Source organism: Charadrius vociferus, unplaced genomic scaffold (assembly GCF_000708025.1).
Source record: "Charadrius vociferus isolate BGI_N301 unplaced genomic scaffold, ASM70802v2 scaffold32, whole genome shotgun sequence".
In the NCBI taxonomy this organism is placed as follows: Eukaryota; Metazoa; Chordata; class Aves; order Charadriiformes; family Charadriidae; genus Charadrius; species Charadrius vociferus.
Genome location: NW_009647856.1, coordinates 3,407,325 through 3,433,910, shown reverse-complemented (window position 1 = coordinate 3,433,910; position 26,586 = coordinate 3,407,325). Strand labels below are relative to the sequence as shown.

Below are 26,586 nucleotides of genomic sequence, written 5' to 3'. Positions count from 1 at the left end.
TTGCTATCATCAGGGATCTATCAGTAGAGAGAACTTTCCACCTTTAGGATTTCTAGAAAACTTGACATTCTTGCTCTGCACAGAGGAAATGTAGCGGTCCAAAGCGGAAGATTACCTCAGCTGTGGAAATTCCTGGTGCCAGCTTTCACAGCGCTTGTGTGATCATGCAAATAACTGTCCTATTTGGAAATTAGGATAGATACTGTCTAACCCTTCACCTTCAGCATCCACCGGCCTGTTCCTGGATACCTAACTCAGGTAAAAAATCCCTCAAAGACAGTATTTCCCACAGGACTACCGCCATTTTATTTCTTAAACTTAAATACAGCACTAAAGAAATTATTCTTCTTATTTGTCCTCTTTACCATATAAAATTCCCTTATATGAGGCTTCCATAGAGTTTCTTTATCAGACAAAACATGTAAAGACAACAAAGGGAAAATAAAGTGTATATTTAAACTGATTAACAGTGTTAGAAAACCTCAGCACATGTATTTGCCATTCATTCCATTTTTCGGAGGGGCTTTGAGCTGACTAATAATACGAAGCAGGAGAGCAGAGCTTAAATTCCTGGAGGAAATGCTTTATAGCCCAGTTTTCATTTAACTCGCTGGGATGCAACCCCCAAGGGCCCACTGAGGAATGTGCAGAAAAAAGTGAGCTGAGCCCCACGTCAGCTCAAAGAGCACAGTAGGAGAGAAGGTGCCCCGGAGAGTCAAAATGTGTCTGTGGTCAGAAAAGGGTGGCATTGGCACTGCAAGAATTATTAGTCGAGTGTACGGAATGCTCCCAGAAAGGTGAGGTGAGGATTCCACGGCAAGGACAGGTGGCCGGATTGCGTGGGTTTCATAGCAAATAAGCGGGATCGAGTCATCTTTTGCCCTGTGACCTAAATCTGGGCTTGGGGGCTTACCCGCCCTCCATTCCTCCCAGCAGAGGGACTGCCCCTTCTGCACCGTGGTGCAGACTTACATGGTCCTGATTGTGTGACTTCGGTGGGGTCTCTCTGTATCTTCCCTGGGGTAACTGGGACAACAGTCAGCTAGAAGGCCCCCCTGGCATAGATTCAGGTGAAGCAAAATCGCCTTTAGTGAAAGTCAGATATGAAGACTTGGCAACCCAAAATAATTCATGTTCTGCAGGGTTTCAAATGGACTAGTAGATTTCAGATAGATATATATGGGCTTTAGTGGATAAAGTAAAACCATCAAAACCAGCATAACTGTTCTTTCCATTATGTATTTACAGCAACCACTGTTTTTTCCTATTTATTCTGCCACTTTCAGACAAACACTGTTCTGAAGGTGAATGCCTAACGACGTGTTCAATTTAAGTACTGATTCCCACCAGCAATAAAAAATAATGTGCTACCCTGAATTCTAATAAAATCTAATGCTTTTATTCATAACTGTATGAATCACCAAGATTTGTACTTATCATAAAATTCTGAAAGTGAAAGTAATGAGGAAGTAATAGACTAAAGCAGGAGACAGTCTATATTTTCTGATATATTTGTCCACAAATCATGTACAATATAGTGTTGAATATTATTGGATTATTATTTATTCAAAAAAGCAATCTTGCTAAAGAAAGGTAAGATAGGGCAATTAAAAACAATGTGAATTTAAGTTTATGAGGTGCAATGTTCCTCAGTTAAATTGAATTGCTCCCACCAAAATGGATCCCAGCTAAGGAACTTTTCAGATGTATTCATACTGCTTCTTTTGAATAGTGTTATTTTGTATTCTTTTATATTTAATCAAAAATAAAATTAAATACATTATTTCAGTTTTTTTGCAATTTTATGAAAGCTACATGTGGGAAAGACATAATTTTTACTGTTAAATTACACTTGCTGAATTTCTGATAATGTCATTAAAAACGTAGCAAAGTGCCTATCCATTTATAAGTGTGGAAGTCTCAGGGCACTTTATGCACTTCTGGTAGTATTAGACCCTATGTCCTGGCAAAATTCCATGATAAGACCTAAAGTCTACCTGATCTCAAGTTCTGATTTATTCTGGAGTACTTGTCCAGCACCAAATCCATGATCTCCTTTTTGTCTGAGATTAATTACAGTCAATACCACTCTCGGTGTGTTATGGGAAGATTTCAGCCGTCTAGATGCAACGTCATTCACTCGATAAGAAACTGAATTACAGCAAAAGATGTATAAACTCTTCTGCTCACTGCGGGATTGAGCCGAGCAAATCTCTTGACTCCTCTGTTTCCTCTCCCACAATTTATGTGTGCTATCCATTAACATCATAAATTCTCCAGGGCAGAAGCTGAGTTTGAAGTGCTTAGTTTAGGAGGAGCTTAATCCCTTTAAATGCCACTTAAATATAAATAATAGAAACAAACTCCTGGCAGCAGGCTGGTGATATACTCAGGCTGCTGCATATCCATGCTGATTAATACTGTCCCAATGGCTCCTTGAACCTGCCCCCCCCCAAGTCGCATCCTGTGAATGCTCAGCCTGGAGCAGGCACAGCCCATCACCCTCTCTGCACTGGTGCAGGGCTCAGGCTCAGCACCAACGTGGGAGAGGCAGAGAGGGGACGGATTCTGCTTTGCTTCCGAAAGACCGAAACTACAGGCGAGGAGGGTGTGTGACAGCTGTGAGCCACGCGAGCGTTGCATTTTGCTGTGGTGGCTCGCGGTGGCTGTCCCTGGCGAGTGGGTTCATCTCCGCTGTTGGCCCTTCCTGTGCCCATGTCCTGGGGCAGGTGGGACCGTCCCAGCTGGAAACCTGTCTCTTCAGTGCGTGTTGTACAGATGTGTTTCTTTCAGCTTTGACGCTTTCCAGTATCAGTCCCAGTGAATGTTGCACATTTTCGTATAAAATGTAGTCCTAAAAGTTTTAGGTTGGGTCTTTCAAAAGGCTTTTGGAATTTGATGACGTGAGGTACATTGCAATGTGTGGTTTTGCTGAAACTAAAGCAGTAACTCGTGGCTGTTTACACATTCAACCATCATTTTGTTTCGGTCTGTATGAACAGGATTTTATAATAACTACAGGAATTATATTTAATTTCATTTTTCTAGTGAATGTTGCTTGGACAAAGGGTTAATGTTAAGAGAAGCTACAGAAAACAGTGAGCACCTTCTTGACATTAGGAAATAAAAGTAAAAACCAAAGCCATATTCAAAATGGAGCAAACTCATTCCCCTGCAGAAGGATTTTGCACTCTGACAAATGTCTTGAAAGTTGCAGGAGGGTTTGAATTGTGAAGTTGTGATATTTCTCTTGATGAAATTAGTTTGTTTGCTTGTTTCTGTTTCAGCTGGCTAAAATTACTGATACAATTGATACTGGTTTATCTTTTTATGACATGCATATTTGTCTTCCTCAGATAAATGGGAAGCCCCTGCAGTACATTTTCCCTCACGCAAGGCTCAAACTACTGAGAGACCCAAAGGATCACACGGTTTCAGGTAAAAAACAACATTCTTCTACTAGACATGATAATTAATTTGAAAAGCATGAATCACGCAAAAGATTTGCAGTATTAAAAATAGTTCCTGTGTCATATGCAGCAGGAAAATCAGTGGTAATTTTAAATCTTGCTAGTTGGTTGTAACAGAAAGCAGCAGTGCGGAAAAAAGGTCACAACATCTGTTCAAGATACATAAGCTATAGGGACATTAAAAACAGAGGGAAAATCTGTTGTGTTATACATATGAGCAGTCTGTTTGCTCTTGCTTTTTATATGACTCTATATTCTCTGTATGAGACGTTTCTATAAAACAGGCTTGTGTAGGTGTTCAACATGTACAGAAACCAGAATTTTATTATTTCTGTACTGGAACTATTCTACACAGGGGGGTAGCAGAACAATCAGATCCCATTTTTCTGTGATATCTTCACATAGAGGCATTTATGACAGGACTTTGGATTTATTCTCTTTTCCCTAATGCTAACACAAATGTTCGCGTAAGTCAGAGTCTGCTTCCAAAGGAGATCAAAGTGGCAAAGGTTATATTCATTCACCTCCCAGACTGTGAGCAGGGACACAGTGTTTTCATGTATCAGATTGTAAAAGCCTGCCAGTTACAGGGTCTAGCACAGGTAAGGTCTGTTTGTTTGAGCTTTTGGAAATACACTCTTTCTCACATCTAATAATGATAAGGAACTCAAAGCTTTTTTTAATATGCTGTTTCTTCTTTCAGAGGTACATGCTTTAAGAGGTTCTGCCATGGAACCATCAGACTTTCTTTTAACTGACTTAAAAAATTCTAACAGTGTGTGTCAAGCTGTTTCTGCGCAGAAGTAATTACCAACTGCCAGCTCGGGTGTTCCCTCGAGCATTAAGTAGAAAGTGGCACGAACTTACTTGAATGGCTAAATATTGTTTTCACAGGTTTTCTGGCAGTAAAATCTTGATCACTTCCACCCCCAGTATCCACCTCGTATTTAGGGTGTTAAACGAATGTTCTGCATATATCATGAGGTATTTTCTTGCTAGTCAGCGTAACACCCACTGATGATTTCAGACCCCTCCACCCACGTAGCACAGTCTGGAAGAAGCCACCGGGTCCACTGTTGTGTCAGCCACCACTGCCCCGGGCCTTTGCAGTCCACGGACCTCCCTGACTTCCTCGTGGAGAATTTCACCCTGGGGGTGATGAGCAATGCTGTGATCCAAGCTGCTCCCTTACTCAAGAACAAGTGGAATTGCAACCACACAACTGTGTATAGCTTGTGATTCAATGTTGCTGAAGTTCTGCTCGCCTGTGTAAAGTTGCTTACCCTCCTGCAACGTAAAATGCTCGTTCCAAATTCTCTACTAGCTGTTGTGCTGGCAACCACAGCAACACACTGTGCCTCACGGTAAATGCCTTGTAAGCCATGGCTGGAAAACCAAGGTGTAGATATTGACTTCCCATTTACTAATGCCCTGCACAGCATGAGGTCACGCAGGATCAAATATTCACTCAGGATCCTGCTAAGGTTTCATAGCCCATGCTGGGATTGCTCGCTGCTGTGGCTGTGCTATATTGTACCTAAATTCTAATTGCAGTAAGCACGCTTGGCTATGTGTCTACAAGCTGCAGTCATACTTTTTGGGTTTAGTTCAGATACACCCATGGAGACCTGCACAGACATACTTCTATATGATTTACCTACAAATATGAAAATGCTTAATTACGAATTGTACAGAAAAAAGCCAAAGGTGGAATAGGGTACCAATAGGGAGGACCTGAGCTAGAAGAAATCATTGTATTTTTCATTCCTTGTACATCTTTGAAGTATCACAACTGCCTGACTTTGTACCTCCCTTCCTGCCCCTTTCAGTATCTGAAGGATTATAGCACACAGAAACTCTCTTTAAATGTGCAGTGCTTTCTGCTTAACCTTCAACTTTCCAAATGGCCCCTCCCAGAGACATACACATGAGTTTTATTCACTTTTTAAAAAATTCAATTTTGATTAACCATTATCTGCAAACTAATAGCAAGCATCTTTGTTTATTAATCAGACAATGACTGTTAACCAGAGGCTGACTTAGAAATCTATTATACAGCAAAAGTTACGTAAGATATTGGTAAATTAAACAATATATACGCTTATATCACCACATCTACCTCACTACAAGATTGTTGGATATTAATCTGGATGCCATGGTTGGTTGGTTGGCTGGCTGGTTTCTTTCTCTTTGTTTCTTTTTTCTTCCCTTCCTCTCCTTCTGCTCTCCTTTTCTCCCTCCCCCTCTCTTTCTTATCAAAAGTACTAAAACGAGGTGTTGAATCATTTTATTTAACTGTTTGCCTTATACTAGTTGCATAGGCACAGGAAGAGCGTATGTTAAAAAAAACAACAACCCTCAGTAAAGCTCTCATGGGGACTCAGATCTCTCCAAGACAACAGCCACTCGCTGTCCGGGTGGTGATGGGAGCCTCTGTTGTGACCATCCTTGCAGCAGCATCTTCAGCTGTATCCGATGAGACTCCCCGAACTGTTGTGTTGCTGGATTCTTACAAGCCAGCTGGCCATCGTGATCCATTGCTTCTGATTATCTTACAGTATGCATAAAAGATCCTCTGCCTTAGCTATGTACAAAAAGCCCATTCTATATGATCATGTCTGCACATGCAAGAACAGTTTCTACTAATGATGTAAATGATCTATGTACAGTTTGGGCAGTTCAGCAGCAGGAGCTGCCTGGGGAGCTGCCTGAGACTGACAGGTTCTCCTGCCAGGGAAGTGAGGAGCACATCTTAAATATACAAATAGTGTATCTTAACTGCTGTGTGCGCCGCAGGAGCTAGATGAGGAAATCTCCCAAACTGTCCACAGTTCCCACTTGGAGAACTCCTGTCACTGCTGATCAGCTGTTTTGCTGGGAAGCTGGCCAGTGGTTCAGCCCATCACCTCATCTCATTGGGAATTTCTGGGCCAACCTGGGCATTAATGACACACTGTGCTGGGTCAGGCTTGGTACCCAGCTATACCTGGCTGTAACTGTAGGGCAAGCTTGAATTTCATCCTAGTCTCACCATTATGATTTTAATTCCATAGATCTTATTACATAATTAACATAGTGGAGATTACTGCCTGATTGTGGATCCAGAAATTGTCGCATTATGAATATCAATAATAAGAATAGTCCCAAATCATTTAAAATTCAGGCTGTATCACTATGTATTACGTGCACATGCATTCTGTTTATTTGCTTTCTTGATTAATGAAAACTGGCTCTGAGATACAGATGCCTTTGATGCCTCTTACATAATCTGGCATATTTTTGAACACAAAAACATTTACTGCAAATTTTAGCATGTGAATGAGGTGTTTAAGGAATGAGGAACTCGGCCAAAATTGTGATGACAAGAGAACAGTAGTTCTGAATGAAAAATGAATGTATACTTGCTCTTGGGGGTTCTTGTTTCTTTTGCACATGCCATCATCTAGAACTCACAGCTCTTCTTTTCAAGGTATGCAATGTCCCCTCCTCAGGCAGTGCTGATAGATATGAAGGAATTGCCAAGGATTTTCTCTGCAAAGATTGATTAATATTTTGCATTAAAAAAAAAAAATTAAAAAAAAGTATTGGCATCATGGTTATGCCAAGGTGCTAAAGCAATGATGGCAGTGATCAGTGAATGATAATGTAGCAGTATTTAACACTCCAGAATCTCACTGTTTTTTTTCACTGAGAATCCCTTGTTCCTTTTGGATCCTTTAGTATAGAGCACAAGCACCGTTTTGTACTGCCAGCATTTTATTTCTGTTTTTTTGACACATCATAGTTATATCTGAAAAAGTGAAGAGAGGACATGGCTATTGAAGGCAGTGAAAGTATTGGCAACGCCTTTGGAAATGTTGCAAAGACAAAAACTTACATTGTGTTATCCCTGATCAGAAAGCTGTTTAGACACACTGGGTGAAAATCCAGCAAGGCAGACAAATCTCAGTAGGTGTACCAGTACAATGAGTGCACTCAGTCAAAGGTAATTTTTGCTGCTTTGCCTCACTTAGGCTGAGTCACAAGTAATTCTTCCCTTTCCAAAGGCAGGATATTCTGTGTTTCCAGGGAGCCAAATGTACCTTTGAGCAGTCAGACTGTCCGTGCTGTGGAGCATCCTCTTCAATTCTGATGAAAAAAAAATAAAAGGCAGAGAAGCAATTCAGAAAAACCTGTGAGCTTTATAGTAAAGAAGAAAATTAGTCTGTGGGCAGAAGACTATCTCTAATCTTCACTTTAGCAGTGATGTCAGTGAAACTGCTAAGAGGATGACAGGGTAGCTGTAGCACTGCACACGCGTCAGAGATGCCTCACACTCTCCATAAAGATTTTTATATTTCCTGCACACAACGCTACACCTCTGCAGCATGCTAGCTCATGAGATACTTGTCCCAAGAGAGAGGAAGACAATTAGAAGAGTTTTCCTATAGCAAGTCCTTACTGCTGTAGATAGTCTCTAAATAAATAACCCTATACAATTAGGGTTCTTTCACCTGCAAGTTCAGCAAATTCAGTTCTTAACAGCAAAATACTGAAGTGCAGTGAATATGTGATTACTAATCAATTTAAAAACATGTTAAATATAACCACAGTCTGTGTTGACTGTGATACAGTAGTCAAAGACAAAGGGTAAGATGTGTAACCCATCTCTGGTCCTCATACTCATTTCTCAGAAGATTACTTATCCTATTTCTTTGGTTTAATGTTGTGAAGAATTGAGATAATACTTTGCACAAAAACCCAACAGCCCACTTGTCACTGGGGAAGGATTTAATCCCTAATTAATGGTCATCATTCCCTCAAACACTCTCCTTATCAGAGAGAAGGCACAGAAGGTAAAAACCCATAAACAGAAAGGGACAGAGCTGTAACAGCCAGACAACGTCAGAGATTTTGCAGTGAAGTCATATGGCAGTAATTGAGGACAGGAATGGAAATAAAGGGATGGAGGGATGTCTGTTCGTGTCTTAATCGCAATCTTAGAAACAACTTAATACCATTCTGCTTTTCTAAATAAAATAAAAAAAAAAAAAGACAACAAACAAATTTTGTTATTTGTTAGAAAAATTTTGTAGAGACATAGACCATGTCTATGTGCCTTCTCTCTAAATTAACTTAATGTGAATAGCACTAGTGTGTGTATTTAAAACAGTTTCCATGAACCCTTTTTGGCAGCTCAGATTTTTATGCTTTTTTCAGTGTATGAACATCCGTTGAAGGATGTCTAATAAGATCTTAAGATGAGTGGAGGTAATTGAGAGGGCAATGTGGTTATAAAGGTCCTATTTGCTTTCATAGCTCTCCTGCAGAAAAGGCTGCAGAAGCAGATCACTGCAACGCTGACTGTTAGAGTTAAGTCAGGCCCCCACTTTCCCATGGAAAACCAAGAGGAAAGCAGGCACGTAAGAATGGGATTCACAGAAGCCAAAACAGAAATTTCCCTGTTTTGGAGATAAGTAATGCAGGTCAGCATTTTCTTATGAAGAACTAGAAGACGAGACATTCAGGGATGCGTATCATTGCTGAGACAACTTGTCAAGGACATTAGAAAAAGTTAATAATGCAGAAATGTCAGTTTCAGGTCTCACTTCCCAGGTGAGGCATAAATTATCTTAATGACTCTCAGAGGAAGATGAAGACCCTGCGCTGCCTTCTCTGCATACTGGCTATCAAAAGTATGCATAGGTTTAATAATTACACTAGAACTAGGCAGTTAGAAAGGGCAATTTATTGGAGATTGAAAGAGTTTGAATAAACCACCTTTTAGATATGGCTATTTTCCTCTATTTATTGTAAAGGGAGCATGGGGTGACTAACTTAAACTATGATTTTTGTCTTGTAGAGAGCTTAAATTAGATGGGATGAACAGCTATGGCTTAGTTACAAAGAAGCAATAGTACAACCAAAAGACTTGTAGAGAAATGGTTGTCTAAAGGACCACGTTGCTCCTCATCACCGAGAGACAAATTCCTGTTTGAGTTGGATGAACATTCCAGAGGATGAGCATTTTGAGAATTATTGCCTTCCATTTACTACTTAGCTAATCACAGATTTGTACAGGTCTTCTAAGTGCACAAGGTGTACGCTCCAAGGCAATCTGGATGCAGGATGATTAAAGTTAAGACATTTTGATTCTGCAGGTCACTGACGCAAAGGAAATGTTCCTCATGGATTGGTAAGGAGCTCTGAGGTTCTGATTATCTCACAGCGTCATTGCACCAAGCAAACTGAGGTGCAGTATTTGTCAAGTGAAACCTCTGCTCCTTGTTACCTGTGTTTCTGATTTTTTTTCACTTTAATATTGTTTACAGGTAATATGCACTCGGTGCCTGCGTGTGTGTTTGCTGTTTTACTTCAGTGAAAAGAAGTTGGAGGAGGGGGATTGCTAGCAAAATTTTCTTTAAATAACCTAAAGTTTGCCAGAAAGTGTTCTTGTTCCTGAAGAAATCTGTTCATCAAGAAAGGGAGTGATGCTGATATTAGGCAGTCAAAGCTGATAAAGCCAAAGCTGTCTGAGGACAGGCACCCCAAAATTACATGAATCCCCCCCCCCCCCAAAAAAAAAAATCAGCCTCCCCTTAGTCACTACAACACACATTTTTCTGAAAGGGATACAATTTAGGGATGCAAAAGTGTAAGATATATCAAAGTGCTAATTTGCATATTAGATCATAAATTGTCTTTGTTTTCTGTAAAAAAAAAAAATTATTTTGCTGCTTTCTGATGTCTTGGACAGCAGCAGTCATTGGCTTGAGAATATACCATTTTCTCAGAAAATGCTGAAATTTCCCTCGTTTAGCCGCATCTTCTAGTGGGTAGAAACAAATTATCGTATCATTCTCTTAATACAGAATTGAAGACTGCAGTGTTTAAACAAACAAGCTATGAATGTAAATAAATTACCTTTATCCCTGTCACAAAAAAAAACCCCTGAATTTTGAAGGGTTAATTTCAACAAACAGCAAGCTGACTAGTAAATTACCATGGACTTAATTCATATGCTCTTTTTCTTTTGCGGTGATTGAGTTATTATAATAAATACTCGTTTTGTGTGAGACATCAAATGAGTATATCACAAATAAGTGATAAATGTGATATACCAAGTCTTATGAGATTTATGCCTCTTCTTTAAAAAAAGAAAAACAACTAAAAATCATTTTGTCAACTCCCCCACTTTAAAATGTGGAGAAGTTATTTTTCTATGTAGCTTCCTTCTTTTTTTTTTTTTTATTACTATTTTATTACCATCCTAAGCTGGGTACAGCAGAAGTAAGGCACTCGATTGATTAAAGACATGAGTTTAAACCCAGCTTAGATGAGAAGTGATTGGATAGTTACTGACCTCGTTCCATAGTGACTGATGTCATCAGGTAAAGAGCACATGCAATGAACTGAGGGTCTCAACATGTGTCCCAGTTGGACCGTTCCCTGTCTCTAAACACGAAGCTAGCCTGTATCCACAGACTGAATGGTTGTAAGAAATGAGCTGTCAAATGGCCACACAATCCTTCCAGGGATGGTCTGAACAGCTGCTCTGTGATACCTCTTCTGAGAATAAGCCGTAAGCTTCTGTCATAAGCTTCCGTCTCTGCTGTTGCCAGCTTAGGATCTTTTCCAAGCAATGAGTCAAAAGTTAATTTAAAGTTTAACAACAGAGGAACTACAATTCCTTCACTTATTTTGTGTCATTTGTATGCATATTATAATGTTTTTAATGAATTATACAGCAGAAACAGATACTGTCTCTTTGAGAAAAGAAGGAAAGTTCAGAGGTTTTTACAAAGGCTTAAATGGTTGCAGGCATTACTTGCTTTGGAAGAATGGTATTTTACAATTTATAGTTCCGCAAATTCTTCCCCATTCATGACAGATATCCATTCAACACTGTGTCAGGTGATTCCTTTATGCAAGAGAGACATTTGGGTGAGATATTCCTTTAGTTTTCCTTCAAGAGGAATTATCCAGTGTGCGGAGGCTTTACTGGGTGACTGTTAAGCATAGGTAGTATCATCGTTCCTACAGATTCCTCAAAATGTTGACCAAGAGCTGTCAATGTTCCCCATGGTGTGTACACTGCCCATGGTGTCTCCTGCCCCAAAGGAAGTGATAAAGTGCAGTAGCTTCTATTTAACCATTGCCAACACACCTTTACACAAATGTCAAGCAGATTTGCTCTGCTCTAATAAGTTTATTGAAAAAAAAAGTTGATTAATTACATAAGTAAATGAACACCTGTCTACAGTTTGCATGAACCTGTAATTACACATTATACAAAGTCTGTAACACAAGATCAGCGCACGAAGTTGTAGCAAAGAGAACTTACATGCTAAATCCTCAAGCCTTTTCTTTGTATTTTCTTAACAAAGTATAGATAGCTTCAAATGCTGGAGATCCTCTTCCAAAATAGCTAAATAAAACTGAACAGTTTGAGGTTTTGGTGCAAAATGCTAAGATAACTGCTAACAAAGGTCATTGTGTTCATCTAGGACTGAACTATTATTTGCTAATAATAGTTGCTAAGTCATCACTGGTATGCCACATTCATAACATAGTAACTAAGTTGTGATATGCCAGCAAAGCATCCTTTATGTAAATCCTTTTCCTCTGATGACAGGGCTGCCTCATACTATGTGGGAAACATCAATAAAATCTATTCACCTTCCCCCCCTCCATTGAGGAGAACATTAATAAAAAGCTTGAGCTAAAAGCAACTACTGTAGCATTAAAAATATCACAAGGATTGATTTTTTTACAGTGAAGCCATGAACGATTGGCTGACATATTGGCTGAACAGATTAAAGCTTGCCTTTTACAGTAGATTCAGCCTCGGAAGAATCTTTAAAGTTTTGTGAAAATGGACTGCAATTACAGTATTGCAGTAAGCTGAGAGAGACTCTAGACTTCAGGTCTTTTCTTACATTAACTTTCAGCCTGGAATTGGGATGTAAAGCCTTGATGTTTAGGCAACTAAATGAGTGAAAAACTGGTTAGGTGTTTGGGTTTTGAGGGCGGTGTTTAATGGGCCATGTTTTTCCTGGAAGCAGGTAACAAGTAGAGTACCACAGAAGACCCTGTCATGTGACCATTTGTTATCTTTATCAGTGACATGGAGGAGGTGATGGAGTACACTCTCGTAACATTTGCAGATGACATCGAATTGGGGGAATACATGTGAGGGAAGGGCTGCCATTCAGAGGGACCAAGACAGGCTGGAGGAATGCGCTGACAGAAACCTTGTGAGGTTGAACAAGGAAAATACAAAACCTGTACCTGGAAAGAGCCCTGTGCAATGATACAAGCTGGGGATCGACTGCAGTTCTGCAGAAGAGGCCCTTGGGGGAAGTCTCTGTAGACAGCCATCTGCACGTCATGGGCCTTGACAGCAAAGGTGGCCAACAGCACCCTGTGCTGTGTTACTACAGTAGATCAAGGGGAGTGACTGTCCCCTTCTACTCAGTGCATGTCAGAGTGTGTCAGATACTGTGTTCCGTGTTGCCCCCCCACAATCCCAACACAAGAAAGGTGTTGACAAGTGGCAGTGAGTACAGCAGAGGGACACTGAGGTGGCTGGGGGGCTGGAGCACCTGCTCTGAGAGCAGAAGCTGAGGGATAGGGCTTGTTCAGCCCAAAGAGGAGACAGTTTCTGAGAGGACCTAATAACAGCCATCCTATACCGGTCAGGAGCTTATCAACAAGAGGGAACCAGGCTCTTCACAGTGATACATGGCAGGAGGATGAGAGGCAATGGGCATCAGTTAAAACAGGAGAGATTAGTACTAGATGTAAAGAAAATCTTTTTCCCCACTACACTTAGCTGTAACTATTAAGATGAGTAAAGCCAAGGTATTTTGTGGCTTGCTTAAAAATCCTTCCATTTTAGAATGGGAAAGAGAGTGTCTGCAGTTAGATACAGGCCTGTTCACTAAATAAAGCTGTGTGGGCAAGAACACTGTAACAAGGAAGGGAGAGAAAATTCAGAACAGATGGAGAAGGGTGCAGTTCATGTTTTGACTAGTGCTGTCCTGACAAGGCCAAGACTGAATGGTCTTTCCAGCCTTTGCTAAAAAGTCTCAAAGTGCTCCAGAGTATAAGTTTACAGTGAATAAGGTCACTATGTCTGCATTTATGTATATATTTAAGAAAACAGTGTCACCATTGGCATATCTTATCTTAGAATATCATCAGCACGCCGCGCAGATAGCATGAACTGCTGTCCGGTAGGTGATAGGATAGAGTGATGTTTCTGTTTCCTCTTAAACTGTCGTCCAGTTTACCAGCTTCATAAAAAGAATTTATGATAGGTACAGCCTTTGTGTTCCCCAAATATCAGCACCATGATTACTGGAGAATTAACGCAAAATGAGGGAGTGGAATGTGTTTCTTGCTTCCTTCTTAGCATGACTGTATGTTGGACAAAATGTTTAGCAGATGTAATAATCATCACTGTTTATTGAAGACAGCAAAAATTTCCCAAATTTATTAAACATAAGAACAGTCTTACTAGGTCAAAAAGAAGATTTGTTCAGCCTTTCAACGTGGCTCTGACAGAAAGTATGTAACAATCTAAGGCCAGGGTAAATGCAGTGCAATGTTCTCACAGCTTCCAATAGCCTGTAGTTCAGCCACTTTGCGAAGCAGTGGTTGCTTCTTTGCATTTAATGGGGAGCTACTCTTTTTCTAAAGGCTTTGGTTTATGCATTATTTTATAGCTAGCATATACACCTATATATCTTACGTATTGTATAATATTCTCTCCTATTATATTTATATTGATTCTGTTGCTGTTTCTTAAATACTAAAGCTGATGATGAAGTTCAGCTGTCAGTCATTGGCATCTATTGAGCCATTGGTGTCCATCAGTAAACACATATGAATCTCAGTGCCTACAGGTTTTTTACGGATTTGAAGCTACAGTCTACCCTAGATGACACCATAGATTCTGATGTGACAGATCATCCAAAAAGAAGAGACCTGTATCTTGTTTTCAAGTAGATATGATAAGTGTTCCAAGATGCTAATTCGTAAAACACTTTATGATCCTTCAGGATGATAACCAGTGTGCAAATCAGCATGAAGCAGATTTGCAGCTGATATAAATCAATTCTGTGCTATTAAAACAACCAGAATATATCTGAAGTTCATCAACTCAGGATTTGGCTTCATGTATTTTTTATGCTTTAATTGCCGATGGCCAAGAAGGGCAACAACTGTGTAGGCTTAATCATGTTTCTAGGAAACATCTTCATTTAAGCTAATTTCGTTAGAAAGCACCAAAACAATTCTCCTGAGCACAATCTTGAAAATGTTGTACCTATCTAGACAACCGAGCTCTGATATGAATCATCGTGTTATGTATTCCAGAGAATTGCATAGGAATAATAATGCAAATAAAAATTTAGCCTGGATTTTATTATACACATTACTTTCCCTGTTGCTTTCCAAGTGCCTGATCTAACTTGGTTTTGTTTGCTTTGTCATGTTTCCTTTCTGACTGTCCTCCAGACTTTATAGATTGCTGTATCACAACTGTGATATCTAAGTAAATAGTTTGCATTTCTTCATGAGGCTTTTAAGTCTGAACTCTCCAAAGAGAAGTCGTCATCTTTTTTTTTCTGTGGCTGACAATTCTGTTTCATACAGACAATGGAAAATGGTGTAAAATTGTTCCGGCAGATAAGGGCCTACCGGCACTGTAGCATATGTCTGGTCTAGATAAGGCTGGAGGAGGAATGGGGAGATAATGTCTAGTGAATGAACACAGGAGGAAGGTATGTTCTGTCTCTGTTCACAGCCAAATAGAGTTGGAAGACTTCATATTGTTTGATTTGATAGATATGTTCTCATTGCTATAGCATGGTATTTTTGGCACATTGCAAAATCTTTCCTGCTTAATGTCTCATTTTCATTGTTTAACCTCATGCAATTTCTAATTGCTACCATTGGACCTTGCCCAAAGAAGGTCACTCTTGTGCCTCCTTGCCTGCTGGTTTTGAATTTTGTTTTTGAAAGTATTGTTAGAAAGTGATAAAAACCATATTTGGATTTGAGTTTTTTTCCTCCCTCAGTGGTATGTCTGTGCATTGCTTCATGGATCTGAAACACAACACCTAATCTTTATTTTGAGGTTTAAACGTATCTTCCATTTCAAACTACTCAGAGACGTGCGTTGTAGCCCTCATCTGCATTTTGCAGTTTAAGCCCATTTCAATTTTTCTCATTTTACTTCTGTATAGTTTCAACTTCAAAGCACATAGTATCCAAAGGTGGTTAAACAGACATTGTTTTATAGAACTAGTCGTTTTCAACTACCATCTTGAAGGGTATGTTCTTATGTTCTTAGAAATCCAAATCAGTAGCATTTTTTTAATAGCTTTCTTAAAAGTTCAGTCACCTAAAAGTCTATTAAAGATTCATATAGCTTCATTTCTAACTGTGACAAGAGTCAGATTGCTGCTGACGCTCATACTTAGTTTCTTATGCCAATTCGCAGAAACTCATGTGTGATTACTGAAAATCTGTTGTACATTCTAATTGCTTCTTTACTTTCTTTGCTCATCTAATTAGACAGACAAATGGTTTCATACTTTGAAAAATTAGCCCAGAGGAAATATTTGTTTGAGTTAGCACATGAACGATGTTTGCACAGAGCTTCTGGGTCATGTGCCTGCATTCTCATGCCCGTGTTGAAGTTGTTACTACTGTACGGGACTTACCTAATAATTAAACAAGATCAGTCCCTGCATATGGTGCTGGAATTCTATTTACTATTATAAGAGAAAACATCCCTGGAAACTTAATTTGCACCTTCGTGTAAAGGCAGGGCCACCACCAGCAGCAAAAGCCTGCTGTGCTTTGAATTACTCAGTTTTTCTCAGCTCTTTGTTTCTTTTTTTTTTTTTTTTTTTTTTAACCAGTAACTTATGTAAGGGGTTATTGACATTGGTTTGGAAGGGCAAGCCTAATCATTGCTTAGATGCTGAAATAGTTCCAGGAAATGTAGGCAGTTTATACTGTAATGGCTGTAGTGGAGCTGCTCAGCTAAGTAGTAAAAAGATGATAAGATTTCATTAACTTCCCTGTGACCAGAGCAACAGCAACAGATTAGCAATAATCTGATCTTTATTATCTCCATAATGGAGAAAAATGACCAAATTGTAATTGCAGAGCTCAGGTTATGGTCAACCTACTTCAGCAAAAAAAATTACTGTATATCAACTGAGTCTTGTTTCTAGCTTTTCTGCTGTGTTGCTACTGGGACACAACAAAATATACAAGGGTTTCATGGTGGTCTGAGATACATGGAGCTACACAAGTTCAGAATAAATAAGTCTAATTGGACACAAAGTACCTAATGGTGGAATTAAGGAAAAGAGAAGGATGAATTATTAAAATACTCCTGCAGTGATGGTTACCAGGTCACCAGTGGCAGAATTTATTAGTGTCAAGTTGTTGGTCACTGCTCAAGTGTACATTTGTTTTAATATATGCATGTGTGTATATATAATGAATATGCATCACTGAATATGAATACAATGAATATGTATCACTGAAACAGTCTGATGTCTGGAAGGAGATGAAATGACAAGTGAAATGTTCTTTTGAAAGTCACAAAGTAGGTTAATTGCCAAAAAGCAAAAAAGCTATTGACCATTCAATTCTATTAATATTTTTTCTCTAATATGGATTTCTCTCAAAAGTAACTTAATTTATTAGACACATGAAATCTTCATTAAAGCTTCTAAGTTTGTATTTTCAGCTATATAAATCAGTGGCTCTGTGATTTAGTATCCATATTTGTTTTCTTATCAAAGTATAAAACCAATTTAGTTGCATGATCTACCTTGTTAAAGTTTAGCATTAGGCTTTTGGGGGTTTGGGTTATGGGGGTTTTGGGGGGCTTTTTTTGCTTGGCATGCTGCATCTTAAGGCTTTAGTTAAGATTAGATAGGAAAGTAGGATCACAGCCTTGGGAGATCAGTAAAAACAGTTGCAATTAATTAGCAGTCTTCTAGCTTTGAAGCATCCTAAAAAGGATTGGATCTTAAATGTGTAAAATTCCCTTTGAAGAGATGTTTTCCTGAAGGTATTTTCCATAGAAATCAATACTCAGAGTTCAGAAAGGTTCTCATTCAAAGCACGGTGATTTGCTTTCTGGTGGTTACCTGGTCCTGAGTCTTCTAAGGAAGAAAACAGTAGTTCATTAATCTGAAAATCTAGAATTGAAAGATGAATGTCTGGTTATGTAAAAAAAAAGTCTGAGAGATGGAAATTAAGACTCAAAGATTTAAAAAAACATCAAAAAACAAGGGAAAAAGATCTGAGAAAGCATATGATTGATGATATTTTTAAGCTATCTGTATTCAAGGTGACAAATTGGGTAATGTCATGGAAAAAAGTAGTAAATGCAATATATTCAGTAGATACATTATAAAAAGATTTGAAATCCCATCTTCACATGAGAAAATACAGCAAAATCCAAGCAATATTTCTTTGTCAGCCAGAACAGAGTACTTAAAGCTCATTGGGCAAAAAGTAACTCATTCATTCTGACAGCCAGGAATTGAATGCTTTGTAATTTAAGTTAAAATATTTCTTCTAGTAACATTTTTCCAACATAATAATAATGAAATACATTTTTTTTTAATTTAGTGCAAACAGATCAAATTAACTGAAATACCCCCTGATTTGTCCAGCAACAAGAATGTGTGCAAACACCCACACATCCACACACACATACACCCACCCACCCCACTGTGGTTGTCCCTTAGGAAGCATGCTCCTTCCTAGTACATAATGACAGTTATACATTTGGCTCTAACACCTGCAAGTATAAAATCACAAGTCTTTTCGAAGTCTCTGGGAATAAAAATCTTTATATATCAGCATGGACAATAATTTATTTCATTAGCAACAGTGGGCTCCATAGGGAAGAGTGTGACCAGTAGGTCGAAGGAGGTCATTCTCCCCCTCTACTTGGCACTGGTGAGGCCACAACTGGAGTACTGTGTCCGGTTTTGGGCTCCCCAGTTCAAGAGGGACAGGGAACTGCTGGAGCGAGTCCAGCGAAGGGCAACTAAGATGATTGAGGGACTGGAGCATCTCCCGTATGAGGAAAGGCTGAGAGAGCTGGGACTCTTTAGCCTGGAGAAGAGAAGGCTGAGGGGAAGACCTTATTATGGCATACAAGTATCTAAAGGGTGGGCTGGCAAGAGGATGGGGCCAGACTCTTTTCAGTGGTTCCCAGTGACAGGATGAGGGGCAGTGAGCACAAGTTGGAACATAGGAAGTTCCATTCAAATACACAGAAAAACTTCTTTGCAGTTCGGGTGACAGAGCAGTGGCACAGGCTGCCCAGGGAGGGTGTGGAGTCCCCTTCTCTGGAGATTTTCAAGACCCGCCTGGATGCAGTCCTGAGTAATGTGCTCTGGGCAATCCTGCTTCAGCAGGGGAGTTGGACTAGATGATCTCTAGAGGTCCCTTCCAACTCTGAAGATTCTGTGATTCTGTAATATGGACAAAACACCTTAGATTTGCAAAATCAGAACCACTACATCAGCCATGATTTTCAAAGTTGTCTAGCATAGGTATCCATAGAATTGCCTCTGAAATCCAGTGTCTTGTACACCCATTTATACGACAAACCACCTTTCTGCCATTCTGTTACAATTCAGCTATCAGAGGTGAAGACAGTAGTATAGCTTATCACTAGAAAACTCTGACACTGCAGTTACTCCCATATGTGATAAAAAGCATCCAGTCCTATTGATATGTTGAAAAGTTCATATGTTGACTGTGTGGGTTAAGAACAAGTTACTTTGTGCTTGTTTGTGTGTGTTGTATACTAAGAATAGTTGTTTATTGGATTTGCTGAACACAATAGTTCCCAGTTGTGAGCCTCAGATCTGTAACATATTAATGGGTCTTTCAATAGTGTATGATCAGAAGTCCTCTGATAATTGCACAGAGCAACCCACATGAATTTCTAAGTCCTAAGGATGGACTAATATTTAAATGCTTTTAGAGGGGTATATATTTGCTTTATGCAGTAAAGTACTTGTCTTTTTAAAGACTGTATTTTTCAGCTTTTTTAAAGGACATTTAGAGCCATCCTTTGAATGAGTCCCTATCAAGTCAGGAAAGATAAACTTTACTAGTGCTAAATTTCAATTTTGCACCAAAATAAGGTAATTTATTTAAAATAACTATGCAGTTTGTTCCAATTATACTGAAAAATTACTTTCCTCAACAAAAATAATCTTAGAATTTCCCGTAGCACAGTCCCAGAATGCTGATGTAGCTATTGTTTAAAACACAGCATCCTTTCTGTGTATCAAATCATTTATGTTAGAAACGAGCCAAACAGCAATATGTTTAGTTAATCAATTATCATCCATACCAAGTTTATAATTAAAGGAATATTAACTACCATGATGGGTATATCTTGTAGCAGAAATTTAATTATATTCCCTGTGCCTGTAATTAGCCTGGGTGTTTAGGTGGTGGTGTTTTATGTTGATTATATGGGTCCCTCTTCATTTTTATTTTAGAGGATTCCCCTCAAGCTGAAATATTTGTACTTTTCCAATTCTAAATTTGCTGTTAAAAGGCAGAGACAACTGTTCACTTGTCAAATTCAAAAAGAGGATTAAAAAGATTTACATTCTTTTACATTAGATTTGCATTACTTTACATTCCCAGGTGTAAAGTCTTACAAGAAGCTGACTTTCTTAAAGATGTTGCTCAGGTCTTCCAATTACAAAAGGAAGACAAGTGTATAGCGAGAGGGTAAATTGAGTAAAATTTTTAGCAAAAATGTCAAGGAACTGACTAGCAAATTTCATGCTATCATCTGAGTATTCACAGCTCCTACTGAAGATGCTTAGACATACCTGCACAGCATTCATAGTGGGTTTTTGAACTGGCAAAGTTGCACTGGATCAAAAAAATGGTAAACTTGAGAGGACATTCTTGCCATATCAAATCTTTGTACAGTTTAACTTACAGTGTTATTATTCATGTTGTCATAGGTTTGAGTTTGCATATTCCCTAAATATTTTATCTGTTCTGAAAATATCAAGACTAAAAATCACCACATAGTTAAAATAAAAAATGCAGATTCTAAAATGGGGTTTTATGACAGATCTGGACTTTATCTCAAACTTGGATATGATGTAGAGGTGAATTATGTTCCAACATATGCATACAAAACTCCTACCTGTACTCCCAGTAGCACCATACCAAAATCAATTTCCCCTGTTACACACTGTGGTGGATAAACATTAAAAGATCTCGTCTGCAAAGAATGTTGATCATCCTTTGTAAAATCTCAAAGTCTATCATACCATTTATCATACACTAGCCCTTAGCCGTATCATGGCTTATTCCCAAGTTGTTTACCCTGAAATTCATCCTTGGCCATCAGCCCACACTGAAATTGTTCCCTATAAGTTCTGTATACTGATAGTGCATTACCAGTGGTCATCCTGTAACTGAATCTCCACCCAAATTGTTTAGCATTAGGTCACAAAATGTAGATCTAATGGAAGTGTACCATCTCCCCAAGACTGATCTGTACCCATCATCTGAAGTGCCACCAGCCCCCGCCACTGGTTGTGTGGTTGAACTTCTTGCATGTTCCAGCAACACATACTGCTTGATTTATGTAGCAGTCACAAAATCACAGAGTGGTGGGGGTTGGAAGGGACCTTCACAGATCATCTAGTCAACCACCCCTGCCAAAGCAGGTTCACACAGAGCAAGTTGGACAGGAATGCACCCATGTGGGTTTTGAATATCTCCAGAGAAGGAGACTCCACAACCTCTATGGTGAGCCTGTTCCAGTGCTCCAGGACCCTCAAAGTAAAGAAGTTTTTCTTCATGTTGAGAGGGAATTTCCTGTGTTCCAGTTTGTGCCCGTTGCCCCTTGTCCTGTCTCTGGGCACCACTGAAAAGAGTCTGGCCACATCCTCTTGCCAGCCACCCTTGAGATATTTATAAGCATTGATGAGATCCTCTCTCAGGCTTCTCTTCTCCAGGCTGAACAGACCCAGGTATCTCAGTCTTTCCTCATAACAGAGGTTCTCCATTCCCTCAGCAGCTGCGGGCTCATGGATGGCTTGTCATCTTCCAGGACTCCCAGGTCCCTCTCTGCAGAGCTGCTTTCATCTCAGTGCATTAAATATACCCTTGTACACTAATTACTATGCTGTAGCTGTAAGAACAATCTGCATATATTTCCTTAATTCTTCAGTATTATTTTCCCTTGGTTGCTCTCACCCACCTGTTTTATCAGTATATTGGAGGGATACACCATTTTGGTCAAGGCTTGCAGTGGTGGAATGAGCCGTTTCCATGGTAAGTGATTCTTACCAAACCCCTGAAGTCATGAGTGTACTTCCTTCCCTTTATATTCTGCTGTGCAGGACCCGTGCGTGTATCTGAACACAAGGCACCTTCCAAAAGAAAAGCAAATGCTTGCTTGGAAAATGTCTAATACACAATGATGAGGAAAGTGGAGGCACAAAGGATATAGATTTAGATAAACCAGGGTAGAAAAACTAGTGGAAACTTCTTTGGCCAGAAACTCAATGTGGTTATCTTGCTTCTAAAACAAACTCAGGGCTGACTTATCAAACACTAATAGCATTATGAGGAAAAACCTTAATCTAAAAAGATAAAACTTTGCAAAGAGATTGTGTGGTGAGCTTCCTATAGCTGATTAGTGTAACCACTCAGCAGGTTTGGCTTACTAAATTAAGAAATTGAAAATTAATTATTTAATCATTGCAACAAAGGTGGGAAAATCAGCCTTTACATTCCCAGATGAAATTGTAAATCATTTCATATGAAATTTTTCTTCAAAGAAGAAATTTGTTTTTCTTGTATGTGAATTATTTGTTTTAAAAAGGCAAGATAACATGAAAAATTAACAATACATAAATTAGCTTTACAAGACTATTTTTTAAGCTTTTGTTTTCACTCTCATTGTTCTATACGTAAGGGAGATTAGTGATCTGCTTCTCTCCAGGTAAAATAATCGGACTGATCAAACTATTTTCACCTTTGTAATCTTTAAAAAAAGGGAGAAAATATGTTAGATTTGATGATGCTTTGCACGGGCTTTTTCCATTCTGATAATTTGTACATCCTTTGATGTAAAAGACATCAATTAAAAGCAAATATTTAAGAAGAATAATGGTGTCTGCCAAATATAGGTTCATGTAAATCTACGTGTTTTGCTGCTGAAGCTCAATGATGTCTGTCTGTTTCCATATTTATGTGATACTAAAAGCTCAGCTACTATAATTTTTCAGCTAACTGGCAGTTCTAGGCATATGATAAAGCTATCCTTTGAATCCACATCTCACATGGATTTCTAGCAATTTAATGCAATTTAATTAATACTGCAAATTATGGTTTACTTGAAATAGGTTTGCTATGCAAATAGTTCCTTTGCAGTACAGTAAGGCTGTCAGAAGGTAACATTGGCTTCAATGTAATTTTTAATGAATCAGTTACTTATGTTATGTCAGCCATACAGTATTTACTCAAGAAAATCTTTACCTGTGCTGAAATGCTTTTACCCAAAGTTAAGTCTTTGAGAAAGTGGTGGATGGGACTGCAGTTAACCTTAATCTTCCAACCATAGCCAGAAGTTATTGGTGACATCCTTCAGTAACCTCTGATGAGTTCTTCTTTTTCTTTCTTTCCAGTGAATTATTCATTGCTTTCTCTCTGTGTAAAGTTGTCTTTTTCTTTTGATCACAGGCAACGGACTGGGAATCCGAGTTGTAGGTGGGAAGGAAATTCCAGGAAGCAGTGGGGAAATTGGAGCTTACATTGCCAAGATCTTGCCAGGGGGCAACGCAGAGCAGACAGGGAAGCTGATAGAAGGTAAGATAAATGGATTATCAGAAAATAGAACCATGGGAGCATTGGGAGTTTGGTAGAATTATTCATAATATACATCGTCTCTTGTGCAACAGGTGTAATCTTGTGCAAGGAGTGAGGGGCATCTGAGAGCCCCTCTAAACCTCCATGAGTCTAAAAGCAGAAAAGGACTGATAGGAGGTCATTTTATGACTTCCATAGCCAGAGAGAATTGCTATGATGAGCAGTATTATGGCATACTTTCAGTAATATATGCCAACATGCTGTCTGGGCATAAGACAATATAGCTGGAGTCTAAGTGTATACCATGGACGTATTCATGAACATATATCACAGACATGCGGTTTTAAAAATCTTTAACCTGGCTTGATCATCTAAGTACCTAATGTTGGTGATTACTTGCATTTCTTAAATGCACAGATAAAATGGATCACAGATCCAGTTCTCTCTCAGTTATACACACTATCTTTTTTTTTTAAGTTCCCTAAAGTCAGACTTGACTGAATTTTTCTGACCTAACTTTAGTTTTCCAGTTTAAGATAGTCATCCAACCTGCCTCAACAGTTAACAGAGACAAAGAAGCATCTGCAGAATGTCAATTGATTTCATCTACCATAGACCTCTATTTCAAGAACTGGGAGTGTCTTCCTCATTTAATTGACTTTAAGAAGACTGCATTAGACTACATGCTTTCCTTTAGGCAATTAAAGCTACTTTAATCATTATGTTTTCTAGGATTATTACAAATGTGATAATTCTGTCTAAGAACAATTTATTTCTCTTCATAATTGCATGAATGATCCCTTCTCTATATAACTATTTTATATTTCCTTTTTTCATATGAGTATCTGTATGCACCTGAAATGTCAGTTTATCCATGGACAAAAATATAATATGTTTGTTTCTAACTCATTCAACTAATTATTTTTATTTCTCTAATAAAATTAGATATCCAGAAAAAAAAAAAACATATAAAAAAGAAAGAAGATAAGCAGGAAGAGTAGTTCTCCCAGGCAGAATTTAATTCACATAAATTTTCTGAAGAGCAAACATGCAACAAAAGACATACTTAAAAGTACTTTGTAGATAGAAAAGCTGAGTAAATTGATTAAAGAATGTATTCACAAAGAAAAGTTTACATATGTTGCGAGTGTGACAAAACAGGGTCACCTGCATTCACCCTGCTGCTTTTTACGTCCCTGGTGGTTTCTTTGCCAATATTTAAAAGGTGCACATACACTGATGTCAATGTCAATTTAAAGTTGAAGTGAAGAAATAATGTATCAACAAAAATATCTTCTTTTTTTCCCTATAGAGTTGATTCTGCCCTTTATATTTAATGGGTAGTACCTCACTCATCAAATGACAGAATAATGGTATTTATTACACACAAATGATGAAAGAATCAACCTTATTTTTTTGTGTTTTGAAGTGAGTATTTGTTTTGGCTCCATCCATACAAAAGAGTAGGTCTTTCATAGCTGTGCTAGATCATGCACACTGCACACATTGTTTCAGTACCAAACAGGTAAAAAGAAGAATGTGGTTATTTGCTTGAGACTAGACATTTCAAGAAAGAGGATGAGCAGTTACTGCGTGTAATTATCTCCAGTCTTTTGGTTTCTCTTGTCAGCAACCTTTCTGGGAATTGAGGTTTAAAGAAGTTCTTCACTCACCATATAGGTATATTTTAGCAGTGATCAAGAACATCTTGGATTTACAATAGCCACAGGACAAGTTCAGACATGGCAGTTTGCTTTTCTGTCTGTTCATATCATGTATTTTGAAAGTTTATTCATATTTTATAGAAAGATGAACAGGACAGTAAAAATATTCTTTTGTTTCATTCTCCCATCATATGATCAATCATGTTTCTGAGCTGACCTTTTTAAAAGCTTCCTAGACTTGGGTATGTTGTCATAAATCAACTCCATTAAAATCACTATGCTTAATCTGTAGAAGTTGCCCACAAAATGTCCCAGAATATGTTTTACTATTGATGTGTTAAATGTTCTGTCAGAGAGAAAAAATGCCTTCTGAAGAAGGTACCATTACTATAGCATACAAGACAAATACTTCCCCTTACTGTCATTTACCATTGATATCTTGCCTTTATATCTAGTTTACTTTTTATGTTGTTTTAGATGGCTATCATAGATCAACAAAGAATATTTGTCCGCTTCACTGTTAGTTTTGTTTCTTTGTTTTAGTGGAAATATAGCTGGTGCAAATTTAATCTCAACTCTTCAAAAGTGCTAAAATCCATTGAGGTCTTCAATCATATTGATCTGTGTAAATCCAGCCAAACTACTAATGCTACCAATATTGCTGATATTGTTGTGTCTGAAAATAGAGGCTAGTCCTCATTTCTTTTTGAAGTTATTTGCTGCCTCTCACATCACATACAGAAAAAAATATATGTCGTTATCTGTAAATGACAATTACATCTTAATAATTTGTATAGTAATCATGAGTCACTTTTTCTGCTGAAATGTTAGGTGACTTCAAATTAGAGTATACACCTAGTCATCAACTAAACATATACTAATGTCATTACAAGCTAATATCTTGACTCATTAGCCTTTCTAAGAACATGATTCACTGCAAAAAATCCCGTCAACTTAATTAATTCCTCCAATTCTAAAAACAGAAAACACCGAGTGAGGTCTGAAATTCCTATCAATAGCATAAGGAATGAGGGTAGGTTTACTGTGGTTATGAAGCAAGGCAAAGTTCTACCTGATGTCTGCATGACTGCATCTATGAAAAAATGACACATTTTAAAATACAGATAGCATTCCTTTCCTTAGGGAGTAGCAATCCATAAAAATTTAGCCTATTTAAATACATTTGGAGGAGTCTTAGCACTGAAAAGTTTATTTATAGTTCTGACTAGCAAATACCAGTCATTTTGGTTCTCTCACCTTGAATTGCTTTCAGATGTCAGAAATATCTCTGATTCATCACTCATTGGCTTTACAAAAACTGGAGGTGGAAGACTCATTCCACTGAGCTCATCAAGTGCAGGGACTGTGTCAATTTGATAGATGTGTCTGTGCTCCCTCTCGTGTTGACAGAAACAGTTCAGTTATATTCCACCTGGTATATCTACTGGGTGAATAGTGTTTTATACTGCCAGCATTTTTCAGAAACAGAAGGACCTAGAATAAAGAGAAGAAATAAAATATTGATGTGTGTTACCAACTGTTACAAATTTGTTGAATGC

The 26,586-nt window shown here is 38.4% G+C and overlaps 1 protein-coding gene across 1 annotated transcript in view; it reads left to right on the top strand.

Annotated features, from left to right (window-relative positions):
- PCLO (piccolo presynaptic cytomatrix protein) overlaps positions 1–26,586 on the top strand; it is a 373,983-nt gene that overhangs the window by 229,238 nt on the left and 118,159 nt on the right. The window contains exons 9-10 of the mRNA XM_009883002.1: positions 3,357–3,438; positions 23,238–23,363. Coding sequence (XP_009881304.1) covers positions 3,357–3,438; positions 23,238–23,363 — 208 coding nt within the window. The remainder of the gene's footprint in view (positions 1–3,356; positions 3,439–23,237; positions 23,364–26,586) is intronic.